The sequence below is a fragment of the Nomascus leucogenys genome, chromosome 24 (assembly GCF_006542625.1).
Source record: "Nomascus leucogenys isolate Asia chromosome 24, Asia_NLE_v1, whole genome shotgun sequence".
NCBI lineage: Eukaryota > Metazoa > Chordata > Mammalia > Primates > Hylobatidae > Nomascus > Nomascus leucogenys.
The window spans coordinates 2,171,818-2,192,355 of NC_044404.1; the positions used below are offsets into that span (position 1 = coordinate 2,171,818).

At 59.2% G+C, this 20,538-nt stretch overlaps 2 protein-coding genes and 1 long non-coding RNA gene across 3 annotated transcripts; 1 reads left to right on the plus strand and 2 right to left on the minus strand.

Moving 5' to 3' along the window:
• Positions 1–9,395: 9,395 nt before the first annotated feature.
• Positions 9,396–11,387, minus strand: LOC115832999. Its single transcript, XR_004028420.1, has 2 exons — positions 11,288–11,387; positions 9,396–11,110 (listed from the first exon to the last, which is right to left on the minus strand). It is a non-coding gene; the product is annotated as an uncharacterized LOC115832999 (long non-coding RNA).
• On the plus strand, positions 11,053–12,904 carry LOC115832998 (tyrosine-protein phosphatase non-receptor type 11-like). Its single transcript, XM_030805307.1, has 4 exons — positions 11,053–11,139; positions 11,302–11,493; positions 12,089–12,256; positions 12,360–12,904. Exons 1-4 carry the CDS (start codon positions 11,077–11,079, stop codon positions 12,465–12,467), a joined length of 531 nt encoding a protein of 176 aa, XP_030661167.1. The 5' UTR covers positions 11,053–11,076; the 3' UTR covers positions 12,468–12,904.
• A 1,431-nt stretch (positions 12,905–14,335) lies between these two features.
• RNF223 (ring finger protein 223) lies at positions 14,336–17,688 on the minus strand. Its single transcript, XM_030805309.1, has 2 exons — positions 17,404–17,688; positions 14,336–15,957 (listed from the first exon to the last, which is right to left on the minus strand). Exon 2 carries the CDS (start codon positions 15,946–15,948, stop codon positions 15,202–15,204), a length of 747 nt encoding a protein of 248 aa, XP_030661169.1. The 5' UTR covers positions 15,949–15,957; positions 17,404–17,688; the 3' UTR covers positions 14,336–15,201.
• Positions 17,689–20,538: the final 2,850 nt, after the last annotated feature.

Below are 20,538 nucleotides of genomic sequence, written 5' to 3' on the forward strand. Positions count from 1 at the left end.
AGTACATTCTCAGGGGTAGGGAAAATTACAAAGAAACTTCTTAAGGGCGGGGGAGATTATAAAGAACCTTCTTAAGGGTGGGGGAGATTACAAAGTACATTGATCAGTTAGGGTGGGGCAGGAACAAATCACAATGGTGGAGTGTCATCAGTTAAGGCTATTTTTACTTTTGTGGATCTTCAGTTACTTTAGGCCATCTGGATGTGTACGTGCAAGTCGCAGGGGATGCAATGGCTTGGCTTGGGCTCAGAGGCCTGACATTCCTGCCTTCTTATATTAATAAGAAAAATAAAATAGTGTTGAAGTGTTGGGGCGGCGAAAATTTTTGGGGGGTGGTATGGAGAGAGAATGGGTGATGTTTCTCAGGGCTGCTTCAAGCGGGATTAGGGGTGGCGTGGGAACCTAGAGTGGGAGAGATTAAGCTGAAGGAAGATTTTGTGGTAAGGGGTGATATTGTGGGGTTGTTAGAAGAAACATTTGTCGTGTAGAATTATTGGTGATGGCCTGGATACGGTTTTGTATGAATTGAAAAACTAAATGGAATAAGGAGAAAAACAGGTATAAAAGTTCTAAGAATTGGGAGGACCTAGGACATCTGATTAGCCTAAAGAGATTCAGCATAGTCCTGCCAGCAAAGATTATTTACTTTAAGAGTTAAGAGTGGCAGTTTGGGGATAGCACGAGGAGATATCAGCTGGGATGGCTTGGAGAAACAGTGTAAACTGGCAGTGTGAACAAGAGCAGGGCATGTGTGAGTAGTTGAGAATGGTGAATAGGAGTATGACTAGACAGAAGATAGTAGGGATGACAAGCTTTTTTGGGGCACAGTCTAAGTTGGTCTGGTGTCTGGAATGAGACTGGGGCCTAATAAAAAGGAGCGTCTATACAGGAGCTCAAATGGGCTGTACCTTGTAGCATTCTGAGGACAGGCCTGAATTCTGAGAAGGGAAAGTGGTAAAAGTATTGTCCAGTCCTCTTTAAGTTGGTGGCTGAGCTTGGTGAGGTGTGTTTTTAAAAGACCTTTAGTCCGTTCTACTTTTCCTGAAGACGGAGGACTGTAAGGGATATAAAGGTTTCACTGAATACTAGGAGCCTGAAAAACCGCTTGGCTGCTTTGACTAATAAAGGCTGGTCTGTTATCAGACTGTATAGAGGTGGGAAGGCTAAACTGAGGAATTATGTCTGACAGAAGGGAAGAAATGACTGCGGTGGCTTTCTCAGACCGTGTAGGAAAGGACTCTACTTATCCAGTGAAAGTCTCTACCTAGACTAAGAGGTATTTTAGTTATCTCACTCGGGGCATGTTGAGTAAAGCTAATTTGCCAGTCCTGGGTGGGGGCAAATCTTCAAGCTTGATGTGTAGGGAAGGGAGGGGGCCTGAATAATCTCTGAGGAGTAGTAGAATAGCAGATGGAACGCTGAAAAGTTATTTCCTTGAGGATAGATTTCCACGATAGAAAGGAAATGAGAGGTTCTAAGAGGCGGGCTAGTGGTTTGTACTATAGCATAGCCTGCCTTTGCTGGCGTGTGGCGATTAGACCTGGTGGAACTGCCATTAATAAATTAAGCGTGATCAGGGTGAGGAACAGGAAAGAAGGAAATATGGGGAAATGGGGTGAATGTCAGGTGGATCCGAGAGATACAGTCATGAGGGTCAGGTGTGGTATCAGGAATAAAGTGGGAGGCCGGATTGAAGTCCGAGCCAGGAACAATGGTAATTGTGGGACTTAACAAAGAGTGAGTACAGCTGAAGGAGCCAGGGAGCAGAAAGTATATGCGTCAGGTATGAGGAAGAAAATAGATTTTGGAAGTTATGAGAAATGTAGAGAGTGAGTTGAGCATAGTTTGTGATTTTTAGGGCCTCTAAAAGTATTAAAGCAGTGGCAGTCACTGCATGTAGACACGAGGGCTAGGCTAAAACAGTAAGGTCAAGTTGTTTGGACAGAAAGGCTACAGGGTGCGGTCCTGGCTCTTGTGTAAGAATTCTGACGGCACTAACCATTCCTAGGAAGGAAAGGAGTTGTTGTTTTGTAAGGGATTGAAGTTTGGGAGATTAGTCGGACACTATCAGCAGGGAGAGCACGTGTGTTTTTATGAGAATTATGCTGAGATAGGTAACAGATGAGGGTGAAATTTAGGCTTGACTGAAGTAACGGGGGCTGTCTGTGAAGACTTGCGGCAGTACAGCCCAGGTAATTTGCTGAGCCTAATGGGTGTCAGGGTCAGTCTAAGTGAAAGCAAAGAGAGGCTGGGATGAAGGGTGCAAATTAATAGTAAAGAAAGCATGTTTGAGATCCAGAACAGAATAATGGATTGTGGAGCGGGGAGGTATTGAGGATAGGAGAGTATATGGGTTTGGCACCACGGGGTGGATAGGGAAAACAATTTGGTTGATGAGGCATAGATCCTGAACTAACTTGTAAGGCTTGTCTGGTTTTAGGACAGGTGAAATGGGGAAATTGTAAGAAGAGTTTATAGGCTTTAAAAGGCCATGCTGTAGCAGGTGAGTGATAACAGGCTTTAATCCTTCCAAAGCATGCTGTGGGATGGGATATTGGCATTGAGCGGGGTAAGGGTGATTAGGTTTTAATGAGATGGTAAGGGGTGCATGATCGGTCGCCAAGGAGGGAGTAGAGGTATTTTATACGTGTGGGTTAAGGTGGGGGAATATGAGAGGAAGATGCGAAGGAGGCTTTGGGTTGGGGAGAAGGGCGGCAATGAGATGTGGCTGTAGTCCAGGAATAGTCAGGGAAGCAGATAATTTAGTTAAAGTGTCTCGGCCTAATAAGGGAACTGGGCAGGTGGAGGTAACTAAAAAGGAGTGTTTAAAAGAGTATTGTCTAAGTTGGCACCAGAGTTGGGGAGTTTTAAAAGGTTTAGAACCTGGCTGTCAATACCTACAACAGTTACTGAGGCAAGGGAAACAGGCCCTTGAAAAGAAGGTAATGTGGAGTGGGTGGCCTCCGTATTAGATTAAGAAGGGGATGGGCTTACCTTTCACTGTGAGAGTTACCTAAAGCTCGGCGTCCGTGATGGTTTAGGGGGCTTCCGAGGCGATCAGGCAGTGTCAGTCTTCAGCCACTAAGCCAAGAACATCTGGGAAGGAGTCAGAGAGCCTTGGGCCAGAGTTCCAGGTGCCCTGGGAGTGGCTGCCAGGTGAGTTGAACAGTCTAATTTCCAGTGGGGTCCTGCACAGATGGGACACGGCTTAGGAGGAATCCCGGGCTGTGGGCATTCCTTGGCCTAGTGGCCAGATTTCCAGCACGTGTAGCAAGCTCCTTGGGGAGGAGGTTCTGGAGGAATGCCTGGCTGCTGCAGTTCAGGCGTTTGGAAGTTCTTATGTGCTGGAGATGTGGTTGGGGTTTGTCTTACAGTGGGGGCAAGGAATTGCAACTTTTTTCTGTTATTGTACACCTTGAAGGTGAGGTTAATTAAGTCCTGTTGTGGGGTTTGAGGGCCAGATTTTAATTTTTGGAGTTTTATTTAATGTCGGGAGCAGATTGAGTAATAAAATGTATATTGAGAATAAGACGGCCTTTTGACCTTTTAGCGTCTAGGGCTGTAAAGCATCTCAGGGTTGCTGCCAAACAAGCCATGAACTGGGCTGGATTTTTATATTTGATGAAAAAGAGCCTAAATGCTCTCTGATTTGGGATAAAGAAAAAGGAGCATTAACCCTGACTATGCCTTTAGCTCTAGCCACCTTTTTAAGAGTAAATTGCTGGGCAGGTGGGGGAGGGCTAGTCACGGAAGGAAACTGTAAGCTGGACTGGGGGTGAGGAGGGGAGGTGACAAAAGGATTATAGGGTGGAGGAGCGGAGGCTGAGGAAGAATTGGGACCTAGCTCGGCCTGGCGAGGAGGGGAGAGGTCAGATGGGTCCGTAGAAAAGGAAGATTAGAAAGACTTAGTGACACTTGGGGTTGGGATTGAGGGGACGGGGGGAGGGAAAGAAGGAAGATTTGGGACGAGTTGCATTGGGAACAGAGACTAGAGAGGGACCAATGTGTAGAAGAATGCCTGGACGTCAGGCACCTCAGACCATTTGCCTATTTTATGACAAGAATTATTTTGATCTTGTAGGATGGAAAAATTGAAAGTGCCATTTTCTGGCTATTTGGAACTACTGTCGAGTTTGTATTGGGGTCAAGCAGCATTGCAGAAGAAAATAAGATGCTTAGATTTTAGGACAGGTGAGAGTTGAAGAGGTTTTAAGTTCTTAAGAACACAGGCTAAGGGAGAAGAAGGAGGAATGGAAGGTGGAAGAAGGAGGCAAGCCCAGAGAAAAGAGTAGAGACATGGAGAAGGGGTGGGGGGTTCTTGCCCTCCAGAAAAGCAGAGAAGGGGTTGGGGCACGGAAATAAGGGGTTGGGGCACAGAGATATAAGAGGTTGGGGCACGGAAATAAGGGATCGGGGCATAGAGATAAGAGGTCAGGGTGCGGAAATAAGCGATTGGGGGTCCTTGCCCCCTAGAAAAGTGGGACTTGCTGCTAAGGGTGAAGGAGAAGGGGTTGAGGGGTACTTGCCCCTGCCCCAGGAAAGCAGAGAAGGGGTAGAGACACAGAGAGAAGGGGTTGGGGTACTTGCCCCTCCCCCAGAAAAGCGGGACTTGCCGCTAAGGGTGAAGGACCAAGGCAGGCATCCCTGTGTGGTCTGACACCTTTGAAACGTGGGTAAATAATTAGAGAGGCGTCCTTGCAATGATTAAACGCCAAGGGAAGGCTGCCTTCCCAGTCCGTGACTGGTGCCGGAGTTTTGGGTCCATGGATAAAACATGTCTCCTTTGTCTCTACCAGAAAATGAAAGGAATTGAAATTAAGAGAAGAGAGAGATTGAAGTGTGGCACCAAGATTGAAAGGAGAAAGAGGTTGAGGGATAGTGAGGGAGGTTGGAGAAGAGAGTAAAAAGAGGCCGCTTACCGGATTTGAAATTGGTGAGATGTTTCTTGGGCTGGTCGGTCTGAGGACCTGAGGTCATAGGTGGATCTTTCTCACGGAGCAAAGAGCAGGAGGACAGGGGATTGATCTCCCAAAGGAGGTCCCCTGATCCGAGTCACGGCACCAAATTTCATGCACGTCCATGTGAAGAGACCACCAAACAGGCTTTGTGTGAGCAACATGGCTGTTTATTTCACCTGGGTGCAGGCGGGCTGAGTCCGAAAAGAGAGTCAGCAAAGGGTGGTGGATTATTATTAGTTCTTACAGGTTTTGGGATAGGCGGTGGAGTTAGGAGCAATGTTTTGGGGGCAGGGGGTGGATCTCGAAAAGTACATTCTCCAGGATAGGGAAAATTACAAAGAACCTTCTTAAGGGCGGGGGAGATTGCAAAGTACATTGATCAGTTAGGGTGGGGCAGAAACAAATCACAATGGTGGAATGTCATCAGTTAAGGCTATTTTTACTTCTTTTGTGGATCTTCAGTTACCTCAGGCCATCTGGATATATAAGTGCAAGTCACTTATACATAGCTTGGCTTGGGCTCAGAGGCCTGACAGCCTCTGTTCTAGACAGACCCCTGCAGCTGCCCTTTGTGGGGCGGAGGGGGCAGTACCGCCCTCAACCTTCCTCCTCCTCTGGACTAGCCATGAGGGCTGGAGCAGGGTCTGCCCAGGGCACAGCAACCCCCACCCATTCGTAGACAGGTTATGACTCCACTGACAACCAGGCAGGGCCAGCATGGGGTGGAAGTCCTAGAGCCAGCAGGCCCCACCTGGGTATCATCTATGCAGCCAGGAGATGCCCAAGAGCCAGGTGTCCAGAAGCTGCCCCTGTGTGGACAGCACAGCCGGGGAAGACAGGGCTGGGGGAGCCCCACTTCCACAGTTCCTTCCTCTGCCGCCTCCCTCCCTCCCCTTCCCTTCCTCCCTTGTCCCTGTCCCGTTCCCTCCCTCCCTCCCTCCCCACTTCCTTCCCTCCCTCCCTCCCTCCCCACTTCCCTCCCTCCCTCCCTCCCTTCCCTCCTTCCCTCACCACCATTCCCTCCCTCCCACATCCCCCTTCCCTCCCTCCCTCCCCCCTTCCTTCCCTCCCTCCCTCCCCCTTCCTTCCCTCCCTCCACAACCCCTTCCCTCCCTCCCCTTCCCTCCCTTTCCTCCCCCCTTCCCTCCCTCCCTCCCTCAGTCACTCACAGGTGTGGCTCTTTTTTGCTGACATTCTGGGCTCTGGAGCTGCCGCCTGAGTACAATGTAGTTCTGAGCTCTGGAGTCCAGTGCCACGAAAGTAAGGAGCAGTTGTGATCTCAGACATGGGCTCCGGGGCAGCCCTGACCTCATGGGGGGCTGCAGACGAGGAAGGTCCTGGGACAGGGTGGCTGTTCACCAGGAAGGGGCAGGGCTGCAGCCTCAGCCTCCCGTCCAGATGCTGGCAGCACCAGCCTCTGCCTGCGTGGGGCCCCAAGGTTTGCAGAGCCAAGATCCAGCTCCTCAGTGACATCCCCCAAGCTTCCTGACCTGCCCTGAGACACAGAGCGCGGCTCCCAGGGGCGGCACAGGCATCCGCCGGCATCTCACCCCACTCCCTGTGCACTACCCCCTGCCCCTGTCCCTCTACGGAGTGTCTCAATTCCAGTGTTACGGACCTGGGACGCCACAGTGCGGGGAACAGCTTCTGCCCTCTGGGAGATGAGAACCCTTCAGGCAGCTGGGCTGCTGAAGCAGTGACCATAAGCTGGGTGGGCAGGCGCTCCTTCCCTCAGCTCTGGAGGCTGGAAGTCCGAGATCCTGGCAGTGGAGGTTGGGAGGGGTGGAGTGGACGGGGCTGCTGACAGCCTCGGGGGCGTGTGGAGAAGGAGAGAGCTCCAGTGGCCCCAGGCCCTGCCGCTTGGGGGAGAACTCCCCTCCCTGTGCCTGGGACCCCACAGCCCCTGGCCAGTGGCCATTCCCGGCTTCAAGCACAGTGGCCTCAAGCCACCGTCGTGGGTGTTACCGTGGAAACAATGAGGCAGGTTTGTGTGGGGCCAGATTCCTCCTCTGGGCACTGACCTGCTCTCCCCACTCTAGGTGGTTTCACCCCAACGTCAGCAGGGTGGAGGCGGAGAAGCTGTTCCTGTCCAGGGGTCAGCGTGGGAACTTCCTTGCCAGGCCCAGTGAGAGCAGCCCTGGAGGCTTCACACTGTCCGTCAGGTGGGTGGGCCCTGGCTGGGCAGGGACAGGCTCTGGTTGAAGGCCTCGTGGGGTCTGGACACCCTCAGCTGGGGGCCTGGGGCAATTCACTCCTGGGTCCTCCTGGAGGGCCGGTGGGCAGCTTCCTGGACACACTCAGGGAGGCCTTGGTGCAGGGGGCCGATGCACTGGGAAGGTGGTGAGAGTTGGACGTGGTGCTGGGCAGCCTCTGGGCAGGAAGGAACTATTCAGAGAGGCCCTTGGGGAGGGCTCATTGAGTCAGGGGTTCAGCAGGACTCTGTCCTCCCCTGAGAGGGTCCTGGAGACAGGCAGGGCCTCCGTGGCTGTGACTGTGTTGCCAGAGCCTGGGGTTGCTGCTCCAGGAGTGCAGCGGGGTTCCCATTGAGCTCTGGTACCCGCTGGGCTGCCAGGACCCCACATCGGAGTGGTGAACCCTGGCCCAGCATCCATGTGTCAGCACGCATATGTGTGCGTGTGCATGTGTGTTCATGTGTGTGTGCGTGTGCATGTTTGTGTTCATGTGTGTGCGTGTGCATGTGTGTGTGTGTGCATGTGCCTGCATCCTGAGGGGCGGTGTCTGCTAAGCACTGGTTCAGGGCACAGCTGCAGCAAAGCAGAGGGTGCAGGGTCCTGCACCTGCCTCACCCAGGCCTCCTTCCTTCAGGTCTCAGGCACTGGAGTCCAGGGTGACTCAGGGAAGCCGGTGCCTCCCCTGACCCCATCCCTGCCCTCTTGGCTGGTGCCCTGGGCTGAACTGATTCCTCCAGCCTCAGTTTCCTCACTGCAGGAGGCTGCATCTGCAGGGAAGGAGGCCTGGTCTGGGGAGGCCCCTGGCCCCTCCTTGCTGAGGACCAGGCTGCCACCTGGTGGCCGCCCACCCCTGCAGTGCCCGCCTGCCTCCTGCTGGCTCCTGGGTGGGGCAAGGGCCAGAAAGGCGGGCAGAGCAGCTCGGGCCTGGGTGGGGGTGCTGCCTGGACCCCCAAGGTCTGCGTATGTCTCACTAAGCCTTCTGTCCCATCCATGTGGTTCTCTCCCCCTCACCTGGCCAGGCTGTGGCCTCCAGCCTCACCTGTGCTCCCCTATGCCTGGGCCAGGTGGTACTACGGGCGCCTGTCTGGCAAGGAGGCTGAGAAGCTGCTGCTGCAGAAGGGGCGTCCAGGAAGCTTCCTGGTGCACGAGAGTCAGAGCAATCCTGGGGACTTCCTGCTGTCAGCACTGACGCAGGAGTGGGACAAGGCGCAGGGCGCAGGCTGCCAGCCACGGGTCACACACATCATGACTCACTTCCAGGTGGGAGAGGGCGGCGAGCTGGGGCGGCCTCTGGGAAGGGCGAGTGGCCTTGGCCAGGCCCCTCACTGCCACCCCCGCAGCCTGACGAGAAGTGGGAGACGGGGAGCGCTTTGACACCCTCGGAGACCCGGTGGAGCAGGAAGAGCCTGGTGATGGGGAAGGTGGGGGTCGTTGTGCACCTCAAGCAGGTAGGCCCCTCCACAGGCACCAGGGCCATGGGCACAGCCTCACCCAGGAAAGCAGCTGGGGGTCCACTGGGGTCAGGGAAGACCCCCTACCAGGGGAGCCCCCAGGCGCCTGAATGGCCACGGGAAGGAAAATCTACCAGCCCCTCCGTGTGTCCTCCTGGCGCATGGCGACCTCCATGACCCGACCAGGATGCGGGCCCGGGGCAGGGCGGCCAGGTACAGGGGTGCGGGGCCCGGGGCAGGGCGGCCAGGTGCAGGGGTGCGGGGCCCGGGGCAGGGCGGCCAGGTGCAGGGGTGCGGGGCCCGGGGCAGGGCGGCCAGGTGCAGGGGTGCGGGGCTTGGGGCAGCTGCCCTCAGTGGGAGGGGTGTGGTGTGGTCTGCAGGGCTCTGGGAGGCTGTGGTGGGGTCTGCAGGGCCCTGGGGGGGTGTGGTGGGGTCTGCGGGGCCCTGGGGGGGTGTGGTGGGGTCTGCGGGGCCCTGGGCCCCCCTAAGCTTAGACGCAGGCCTCTCCCTGGCAGCCCCTCAAGGCCATGAGGATCAGCGCTTGGCGCCTGGAGGGCTGTGTGCAGGAATAGCAGGGCCACCGATGCCAGTGGGACGGCCAGGCAGGGCTTCTGGGTGGAGTTCAAGGTGCATCCTGACTGCTGCCACCCTCAGACTCTGTCCCCTGGGGCTAGAGCAAGTGCCCGATGGGAGCGCAGGGTCTGGAACTGTAGGGTCCAGCCTTACGGGGCTTAGCAGGTGTTCTCCCCGTGTGCGGAGATGAGAGATTGTAATAAAGACACAAGACAAAGAGATAAAGAGAAAACAGCTGGGCCCCGGGGACCACTACCACCAAGACACAGAGACTGGTAGCGGCCCTGAATGGCTGGGTTCGCTGATATTTATTGCTTACAAGACAAGGGGGCAGGGTAAGGAGGGTGAATCTTCTAAGTGATTGACAAGGTGAAACAAGTCACGTGATCACAGGACAGGGGGCCCTTCCCCCTTAGGTGGCTGAAGCAGAGACAGAAGACGGCATATGTCAGCGTTTTCTTCTATGAACTTACAAGATCAAAGACTTTAAGACTTCCACTATTCCTTCTATCGCTATCTACTACGAACTTCAAAGAGGAACCAGGAGTACGGGAGGAGCATGAAAGTGGACAAGGAGCGTGAGCATTGAAGCATCACAGGGAGGGGTTTAGGCCCCCGGATGACTCTGGGCAGGCCTGGATGATATCCAGCCTCCCACAAGAAGCTGGTGGAGCAGAGTGTTCCCTGACTCCTCCAAGGAAAGGAGACTCCCTTTCACGGTCTGCTAAGTAATGGGTGCCTTCCCAGACACTGGCGTTACCGCTTGACCAAGGAGCCCTCAAGCAGCCCTTATGCGGGTGTGACAGAGGGCTCACCTCTTGCCTTCTAGGTCACTTCTCACAATGTCCCTTCAGCACCTGACCCTATACCCGCCGGTTATTCTTAGGTTATATTAGTAATGCAACAAAGAGTAATATTAAAAGCTAATGATTAATAATGTTTATAATGATGGATAATTGTTCATGATCATTGCTATATCTAATTTGTATTATGACTATTCTTATTCTAACTGTTTTCTTTATTATACTGAAACAGTTTGTGCCTTCAGTCTCTTGCCTCGGCACCTAGGTACTCTTCCGCCCACACGGGATGGGGTGGGGGTGGCCATCTCGGGCTCTGGGAAGGGGCCGGGGCTGTGAGCTGAAGGCTCCATCACCTCCAGATGCTGCAGCAGCAGGAATGCCGGTTCCTGTACCCTCGGAAGGAGGGGCAGAGGGTGGAGAACAAGCCCAAGAATCACTACAAGAACATCCTTCCCTGTGAGGGCAGAGGCCAGGGTGTCACCCGTCGGGCCTGGGGGAGGTGGGGAGCAGGCGGAGCATCTGCCACCGCTGACCTGAGGCTCCCCCTCGCATACCCTGGACCCTCCACCTCTGCACACCACAGGGTCTGCGGGCAAAGAGGCAAGGTGGGGCCCACGAGCTGTGCCCTGGAGAACTGAGCGGCACCTCCCTTCCCAGTTGACACCACCTGAGTCATCCTGCTCGACTAGGATGAGGGCAGGCCTGGAGCCAACTACATCAGGGTGGGTGTGCGCGGGAGGCGGGGCCTGGGCCCGTTGCTCCTGGGGGGCTCAGGAAGAACCAGGGTCCCCAAGGGAGGGGTGGGTGGCAGTCCCCAAGGGGTCCTCAGAGAGGCTGGACGGGCATTGGTCCTCAGCCCCTTGCTGGCCTGGAGTGAGGAGTGTGTTTGAGCCACCAGGGCTCCTTTGCATAACATTTGTGTGCCGTTTGCATATCATTTGCATAATATTTGCATGGACTTGTTTGTCCTCTGGAAACAGCAGCAGTTGTCCTCATCCCCTTTCAGACTGACCCTGAGGAGGAGCCGGGCCATGGCGGGGGCAGGGCGTACATAGCCACGCAGGGCTGTCTGCAGGCCACAGTGGCTGCTTTCTGGGCCATGGTGCACCAGGAGAACACGCGTGTCATCGTCACTACCACCAGGGAGATGGAGCGAGGCCGGGTAGGGGTGCGGTGCCAGTGCTCCCAGTGCCCATCCCACCCCGTGCATCTTCAGCTGCCCAAGGCCCTTCCCGACCGGGCCAAGGAGCCTGTGGGACGCCGTGGGAGTGGGGAGGCTCCCACAGAGCCCCGTGGCTGCACATACACACCTGCGTCTCTGCAGGTCGCAGGGGCGGGGTGCCGGGGTGCTGCCGGCAAGGCTGATGCAAAGCGCTTTCCTCAGAACAAGTGTTTCCAGGACTGGCCAGAGCTGCCCGGCAGCCAAGAGTTCGGCCGTGTGCACGTACGCATCCTGGGTGAGGGCCAGGCCCAGGGCTGCTGCGTGCCGGAGCTGCAGGTGTGGCGGCCAGGCCAGGTGAGCCTGGCGGCAGTGGAGCGTGCCTGCTGTGGGCCTGCACTGGGAGACCCCCACACCTACCTGCATCCAACCCCACTGCCTTTGGGGGCTTCCACACCCCTCAACCCAGGAGGTGCATTCCAAGCCTGGACAGGGGTCACTGAGGTGGCCACGTTCTCAGCCCTGGGCTGGCGGCCGCTCCTCCCACACACCTCTCCAACTGCCGCTTTGATCTCCGTTGTATACCAGAGACGCCCATTTCTGTCTCGGGCAGATTACCTCCTGTTCCCTCCAGCCCCCGCCCTGTGTGTGTGTGGTGTGGTGGTGTGTGTGTGTGTGTGTGTAGCGTCCTCCAGGCCCCCATGGAGCCCTCACATTTGGTCTTTCCTTATAAAATAACCAGCCTGCTTCTCCCGCCCCCAGCTCCCTCTTCCCTTCCCCAGGCACCTGAGCCACCTGGGGCCATCTCGGCGTCCCCTCCCCATTTCCTCCCTCCTCCTCCTGGTCGCCTTGGCCCCCGCAGCCCCTCCGCTTGGGCACTCCCGGAAACCCAGCTGTGCCTCAGCCTCCTCCTCCCCCCCGGGGGGTTGCACTCACCGCCTGCCCAGCTCAGGAGGAGCCACAGTGTCCGGTGCAGCACTTCCAGTACTTCGGCTTGCCGGACCACGGCGTCCGGGCCGATCCCGCCGGCGCCCTCGGCTTCCGGGACGAGGTGAACCGGGCCCATGGTGGTGCACTTCAGGTGCAGCGGGGCGGGGCTGCGCCGGCTGTGCAGGCGCAGGTGCGGCGGGGCGGGGCCACGCGGGACGACGCGGGCGGCCATCGGGTTGGCGGGTGCGCCCCCGCCCCCTACTCTCATCAAAGGCCGCCTGGTTTGTCCTCAGCGCATCGGACGCACAGGCACCATCATCGTGATTGACATCCTGGTCTACGTCATCAGCAGGCAGGGCGAGCCGCTCCTCTCTGGGTCCCCCCACCCTGCCCTGCTATAGCCGCACCCCTCAGGACGACCCCACCCCTGCCGACAAGCCCCGCCCCTCATCAGTAGCCCCGCCCCTGCCTGCCGGCACCTTCCCCCCATCCGTAGCACCTCCTCAAGCGCGCTTGTCCCCAGGGCTGGACTGCGACATCGACGTCCCGAAGACGATCCAGCTGGTTTGGCGGCAGCGCTGGGGAATGGTGCAGACGGAGGCTCAGTACAAGTTCGTGTACCTGGCGCTGCATCAGCACATCCAGGGCGAGCAACTGCGCCTGCGCGAGCAGGTAGGGGCGTGGCCTGTGCGGGGCGTGGCCTGTGTGGACGTCGCCATGGTGACCGGCGGCCCCTCCCCCCAGCGCGAGCCGCTTCAGGAGCGCGAGAACCAAAACGTGGGCGCCGCCCCCCGCGAATCGGGTTGCAGCCCCCGGCCCGCGGCTCCCCAGGCGTCCCCAGTGTGACTGGAGCGCCAGGGCCGGTCCGGAGTCTTCCGGGAGGGACTGGGACGTGCGGGGTGCGGGGCTGAGCCGCTGCTCCGCGCCCAGAACCCCGCAGCCCTGGGACGGCGAGGACGCGAACTTGCAGAACCGCGGGTGTCTGAGGGAACCCCCGGCCTAGCCACGCCCGCGTGTGGCCGGAGCCGCGGGCCGGGACTGTGTCCAGGACGGAGGCACAAGCTTGTCCCCAGCTCAGGGAGGCCCAGGGGCGGCAGAGGGAGCGACAGGCTGCGAAGCCCACCGGTGACCACGTGTGAACCCGTGTGCGCCACCAGCTCAGCCACTCGGTGCGGGTCTGCCCTCACCGCGGCTCAGGCCTGCCGGCCCTGCCTGCTCCCGTGGTCTGGGATGTGGCCCCGGTGAGGACCTGGACCCATCACAGGGTGGATGTTTGTGGAGTGAGGTGTGTGAGACATATTCATGTGACCACCTGTGCAGCGTCACGCGCCTGGCCCTGCCGATGACAAGGGCGTGGGCCTGTGTGGGCATGACTGCGTGTGTGACACAGAGTGATGTCGCTGTGACCCGTGGCTGCACTCCCCACATCACCGGCTTTCACAGCCTTCCAGTAAAGTGCTGTGTTCTCCCTTCTGTGTCTTGGCTGGGACCTGGGGCAAGGGTAGCTGTGGCCCCCACAGCTGGAGTCAGCTTCTGTGGGGCCTTCCCCACCCCTTCCCACCCTGGACCAGAGGCCCAGCTGGTTGGAGCAGGAAGTACCTGGGCTCTGGGGTCAGGGATAAGGCTGAGGAGGCCTGCGTGAGCTGGAACTGGCCTGGGCCCTTGTGGCCATGCCTGCCTGGTGGTGCAAGATTCCTGGGGCTGATGACAGATGGGGTAGGGCTGGGGCTGGCGAGCCTCCTGCCCATACCTCACGTAGCTGACCTCTGCCTCTTCCCCAGCCAGGATGGCCCTGGGAGTTGCCAGAGAGTCAGTGGATCTGCAGGCTGCACGCTGGCTGTTATCTTTGCTTCTGGGTTCCCCCAGGGGTCATGGTTCTGTGGTTCTCCAGTCGGGGACCCTAGCAGGGCCATGGGGCGTGACTTCCTGGAGGTGTGGCCTAGTATGGCCACGGCGGAGGATGGGGGAAGAGAAAGGCCCCCTTTGTCAGCCACCGGGCTCTGAGCCAAGCTGAAGCCCTCCCCCTGGTCCAGCCTGCCCTGCCCCAAGTGTCCTGGGCCTCTCCCCATCTCCCTGGGGAGCCTCACATTGCTGAGTCGCCAGCTAACTCCAGAAACCCCCAGCCTGTCTGCAGCCAGAGGGGCTGGGAGTTGGACCCCCTAGAACCTTGGGCCCACCTGTCCCAGTGGCTGCTGGGAGTCTAATCCTGTCAGGGTATCCTCTGGGTTGAGGCTGCAGCAGGGGCACCCAGGGTGAGGCCTTCTTACCAAAGATGGATACAAATAATTTATTTTAAAAGGTACAATTCACAAGGGTTGGAGGCGCAGCTGGAAGTTTCTGTGGTTACCTGGCACTGGGGGCTGCCCTGCCTCCACTCTCTCCCCACAGTCCGAGGGGCAAGACGAGCACCCCCACCCAACGGCAGGACCAGCCCTGTGGGGAAATGTCAGCACGAGTGGAAGCATGGCAGGGCCCCTTCCTTCTTGGCAAGGGTCTTCCCTGGCAGGCAGTTCACAGTGTGTGTGGGTGGCAGGGACGCTGGCCAGCTGCTGTCCTGGGCCCTTCCTGTACCAGCCTGTTTTTTCGTTTTGTTTTGTTTTGTTTTGTTTGAGACAGGGTCTCGCTCTGTCACCAGGCTGGATGCAGTGGTGCAATCTCAGCTCACTGCAACCTCCGCCTCCCGGGTTCAAGCAATTCTCCTGCCTCAGCCTCCCGAGTAGCTAAGAGACGCCCGCCACGACACCCGGCTAATTTTCGTATTTTTAGTAGAGATGGGGTTTCACCATGTTGGTCAGGCTGGTGTCGAAATCCCGACCTCAAGTGATCTCTCCGCCTCAGCCTCCCAAAGTGCTGGGATGACAGGCGTGAGCCACCACGCCCGGTGAGCCTGTGGCTGTTGGAGGCTTTGGGGACCCTCTTGTCCACCCCATCAGGACCCAGCCTGGAGAGTGAGAGGTGGACAAGCTAAATGGAGCCTGGTCTTGGTGGGGCCCCGGTGGAGTCCTCAGAGATGCCCGGCTCCTTTCACGTCCTCGGGGACCGACTTCCAGTGGCTGCTGCGTCCTTGGGCCCCCCAGTGGGGGACCCCCCATGGAGCTGGGTGAGGGCGGCTGACCTGGGCAGAGGCTGGTGGCTCTAGTTGTCAGTCAGAGGCCCGAAGGGGGAGGCAGCTGTGGTGGTGGCCGGGGGCCGGGGAGGCAGCGGCAGGCAGCGCAGGTTCCCGGTCTTGAGTGCACACTGCACCGGCCAAAGTGCCACGCAGAATAGCACCAGCAGCAGGGCAGAGACCAGTGCCATGCGCCTCCAGTCCCGGCATCGCGCCCAGCAGCGGGCCAGGCGGCCCCGGCGGGGGGCAGGGTCCCGGGCGGGCGCAGGCGGCTCAGCAGGCTTGCTCAAACCCACGTCCACGCATACGAAACTGGGCTTGCGGCCAGGTGTGGTGGGCAGTGGTTGGCAGCACAGCTTGGTGCCCTCCAGCCACACAGGCTCCTCGCGCCGCAAATGCGCTGGCATCCGGGCCTGCAGCTGGCGGCTGGTGCGCAGCGCGGGGGCTCCAGCAGGCGGCACGGTCGTGGGCTGCCTGCAGAAGGGGCAAGGTACAGCCTCACCGCCAGGGCGGCCCACAGGCTGAGCAGCCGCCAGCCGGGCCAGGCACTCCAGGCAGAAGACGTGGGTGCAGGAGAGCTCCTTGGGCGTCTTGAAGATGTTATCATAGCCTGAGAAGCAGATGGAGCACTCCAGGGGGGAGGCCACCTTCTCCGAGCCAGGGGTGCCAGGGGACCTGGGGCTGCTGGCCGAGCTGGGGGACCTGGGCATCGAGGCTGTGGAGCTGCTCCGGCGAGGGGGTGGCACAGCCGTGTGCCACACTTGCTGGCCTGACATGTCTCTGAGCTGTGGGACAGGGACTGTGGTGAGCAATCACAGGCTGCCCCTTTCTGGTGGTGTTTTATCTCCCTCTCCCCTCTCTTGCCCCCAGAGATCCCAAGGAAGGACTCTGTTCCCTGTGCGCCACTCCAGAAAGTTCCTCCAGTGCCCCGGAGGTCATTCTGCCCCACGTGCAATCCTGCCCTCTCCACCCCATCACACGGCTGCACCAGGGGTGAGCCTCCTACAGGGCCCCAGGCCTGCGCCGGGAATGCAGGCCATGTGCACAGGGGTCTCGCTGACCGCTCGGCGGACACCTCCTGTCGGCCCTGCCCCACCTGGCTGGCCCTGCTGCCTGGGCAGAAATAATGGTGAGGATGACAGTAGCCACAGTCGTCACTGTTTATGTCGGAGCTCTGCAAGGCTGGGCCCACATCACGGGACTCACACAACGCCCCAGTGTGGAAAAGGTTGCCCAGAGCATGGGTGACTCAGCCAGGGCCACCACAAGGGAGCCAGCGGGCCCTGGACCCTGGCGGATACGGCTGTCAGGCAGGCCAGGGACTCCAAGTCAAGTGAAGTGAGTTTGAACTCGGATCCCAGAGTGGGTGCCTGGCTTGGGCCGTGCAGGCCTGATTTGCAGGCAGCTATGTGAGGGTGGGGTGTGGGGGGTCTCTGGGTCTGGGGACCGGGCTGAGCCCCGGGGGCTTCGGGACGATAGGGAGGGCCCAGGCAGGGGCAGGGGCAGGGGTCAGTGCCCGAGGAAGGTGCGTGTCAGGCATGACCTGCGGCCTGCGGGGCCAGCTTGTCTGGCTGCTGAGGGTCTGATATGCACGGAGCGGGGGTGGGACTTGGACAAGCCCAGCCATTCCTTCTGGGCCAGCCCACTGCCTGATGGTCAGGTGATGGTCAGGGCACCCTCAGCTGCCCACTGAGTGGGTGTTTCTTCTCCCTGACCCACTCCCACTTCATGGCAGGGACCCTGGGGGACGGACACTGTGGGATGCTGCTCTGCCCCTGGGTGTGGCTCAGGTGGGCATCTCAGCTGACCTGGGACCCTGCTCCACCTCCCGCCCCTCCCCTGCACCCAGGATCCGCTGCAGGGATCCACAGGGATCCCACCTGGAGGGAAGTGGGCAAGGGTGACGGTGAGCCTCAAGGGCCTGGCCGTGCGTCCCCGTGGGGCCCAGGAGGCTGCCCCAGAAGTGACTCCTGGCACTGCCCCACCCCGCCCCTGACTTGCCAGTGAGTCCCAGACAGGCTGGTGGGATGACACAGGTCACTGTGACCACCTGAGTCACGCGCCGTCACTGTGAGGCCGTGAGTGCCCCAGGCACCAGGACCTGGGGACTGCTCTGCGGCCTGTGTACCCCACAGAACCGGTTCCTTGGCACCAGGCCCCACCCCTCCACAATGGTGCCCCACCCTGAGCCTGTGCAGGTGAGGGGTGAACATGGGCTGAGCTGGCCTTACCTGGTGGCCGGGGGTCAGCGGGTCCTGGGCATGGTCCTCCTCGCCGGCCAAGGTTGGGCTCCAAGGCCCTGGGCTGCCCCGCCCTGGCGGTGTCTGCTTCCTCTTCTCCAGGCCCAGCCTGGCCTGTGCTTCACCCAGCAGGTATCCCTCCCCGGGGCGGGCCACCAGCAGCTGTCCCGGTGGCACTGGTCTGGCAGGTGTGGCTTCTGCTCCGTCCAAGACAGGTGGGGACACAGGGAATGCGTGCGCCGTCACCCGCACAGAGCTCTGGTCTGAGGCAGGTGTGAGTTGTCGGGTGTGGGCTCCCAAGCAGGTCTATTTATACCCTATGGGTCGTGCTGGCCAAGGGTGTGGCCACAGAGCCTCAGGGATTGGCTGGCTTCATCCTCTCCTTGGCGGGCCAGGCAGCTGGAGGGCAGGGAGTGAGGGGTGAGGGTCAGAACTGGGTAGGGGTCAGCACAGCCGCTGCAGCCTGGGCAGGTCTGGGCTGGGGTGTGTGCTTGCACAAAGCCCTCTCTCCCTATAGCCCCAGGAGGCTGGAGCACCTGCTGGAAGCTGCTCACTGCAGTTCCGGGTCCATGTGGCCCCTGAGCTCCTGGGTGGGCCTCCCAGCAGGGGCCCTCCCCTGAGCCCCCCACAGCCTATGCCCAGCCTGCCCCTGCCCTTTGCTCACTGCTGCCTGCCCTCAACAGCCCATTCCTGCCACTTCCCTGCCCACACCCACCCATGTGCTCACCTGCCTCATCCACACACATACATGGCTGCTCTCACACACGGGCCATGTGTTCACATGCTCCATGCCCCCGTCCACACGTTCCATGCCCCTGTGTCTACACACTCTCACACACGTGCCGTGTCCACACTCACGCGCCATGTTCACACACGTGCTGTGTTCACACACACGCCGTGTCCACATTCACATGCCATGTCCACACTCACACATGCCGTGTCCACACACACACACGCTGTGTCCACACACACGCCTTGTCCACACACACATTCCATGTCCACTCACATGCCGTGTCCACACATGCCATGTCCACATTCACACACATGCCGTGTCCACACTCACGTGTCCACACTCACACATGCCGTGTCCACACTCTCATACATGCCGTGTCCACACTCACATATGCCATGTCCACACTCTCACACATGCCATGTCCACACTCACATATGCCATGTCCACACTCTCACACATGCCGTGTCCACACTCACACATGCCGTGTCCACACTCACATGCCGTGTCCACACTCACACATGCCGTGTCCACACTCACACATGCCGTGTCCACACTCACACATGCCGTGTCCACACTCACATATGCCGTGTCCACACTCTCACACATGCCGTGTCCACACTCTCACACATGCCGTGTCCACACTCTCACACATGCCGTGTCCACACTCTCACACATGCCGTGTCCACACTCACATGCCATGTCCACACTCACACACATGCCATGTCCACACTCACACATGCCGTGTCCACACTCACATGCCATGTCCACACTCTCACACATGCCGTGTCCACACTCACATGCCGTGTCCACACTCACACATGCCGTGTCCACACTCACACATGCCGTGTCCACACTCACATGCCATGTCCACACTCACATGCTGCGTCCACGCTCACACACATGCTGTTCACATGCTCTCACACATGCCATGTCCACATGCTCTCACACTCATGCCCTGTGTCCACACGCACATGCCATGTCTACGCTCACATGCCATGTCCACATTCACACATGCCGTGTTCAGACGCTCTCACACACATGCCGTGTCCACACTCGCACACATGCCATGTCCACACACATGCCATGTCCACACACATGCCATGTTCACACGCTCTCACACACGTCATGTCTACATGCCCTAGCAGACTACAGGACTGGTCTGTGCAAAGACCAGGGCTGGAGCTGGTTGAGAGTCTGGGGGCTGAGGCTGGCAGGGCTGGGATGGAGGATGTGTGGGTCCCAGAGGAGCAGCCAGTGGCATGGGCTGCCCTTGTCCCCTGCACACCCCGCTGCGGGCCCGAGGGCCTGGTGTAGAGCTGCACCCCCCAGGTTGTCCAGCTGCCGGCTCCCCACCTCACTGAGGCATCTCTCCCCCAGCCCAGTGGACCTCATGCAAGGGCAGGTCCGACCCGGCTGCCATAGCCCCATCCCCGTCGTGAGGCCTGGGCCAGACCTGAGCTGGGACCCCACACGCCAGCCTGGGGGGGGTGTCACAATGGGTGGGGCTGGGAGTGAGGGACCCACCCTAGTGGGAGAGCTGTCCGGGCCACCCCACAGACTGCCCTCAGACAACTCCCCTGCAGGTGCCCGCTGACCCCTCAGTGGGGACCCAGAGGCTCCCCCAGTGCTGCCGCGGGCATTCTGGAGCCCAAGGGACGCTGGGAAGTGGGAACCAGGACTGCAGAGGCTGGGCAACGCCCTGTGGAGGAGGACGGGGACTTGGGTTCAGGAAGGGCGGGAACCCTGCCAGTTCCATGACTCTCAGTCGGGGGTTGAGGGGGTTCAGAGAGGGGATTTGGGAGCTCAGACAGGGAGCGGTGGGAGCTCTGAGGGGTCCAGGGTGGCTGAGGCTATCGGGACTCCGTGCAGGGAGCCACTGTGAGGCTTGGCCCAGAAAGCGCTCACTGGAGGCTCCTGCTTCCTGAGGACCGTGACTCGGGTCACATGCCGCCTCCAGGAAGCGCCCGGGCCCCTGCAGCTCTGGGAACGTCCTCCTGACAGCTCCTGGGAATATCCGGGCACTGAGGTCACTCTGGGCTCTCGGCTGACACTCATGCCGGAGGCAAAGGCGAGGAAAGGCTGGAGGAATGTGTCGTCTCGGGGCCGGGCCAGGCCTCCCTGTGTAGGAGAGGAGCCAGCAGCTCCCCTTCTCTCAGCTCAGACCGTCTCTCAGGGCTCTCGGAAGGCTCGGGGTGGCAGCGGAGCAGCTTGGCTGGCCGAGTCCAGGGCAGGGGGTGGGCCTGCCTGGTCCCCTCCGTCGCAGCCAGTGGGCAGGAGGCTGGGCTGGTGAGCGTGTGGGCGTGTGTGTGAGCACACATGCCCATGCTTGAGACGTGGATGCTGGTGTGAGCACCTGACCCCTCATCTCCTTCACTTTTGGTCTCCTCACGCCC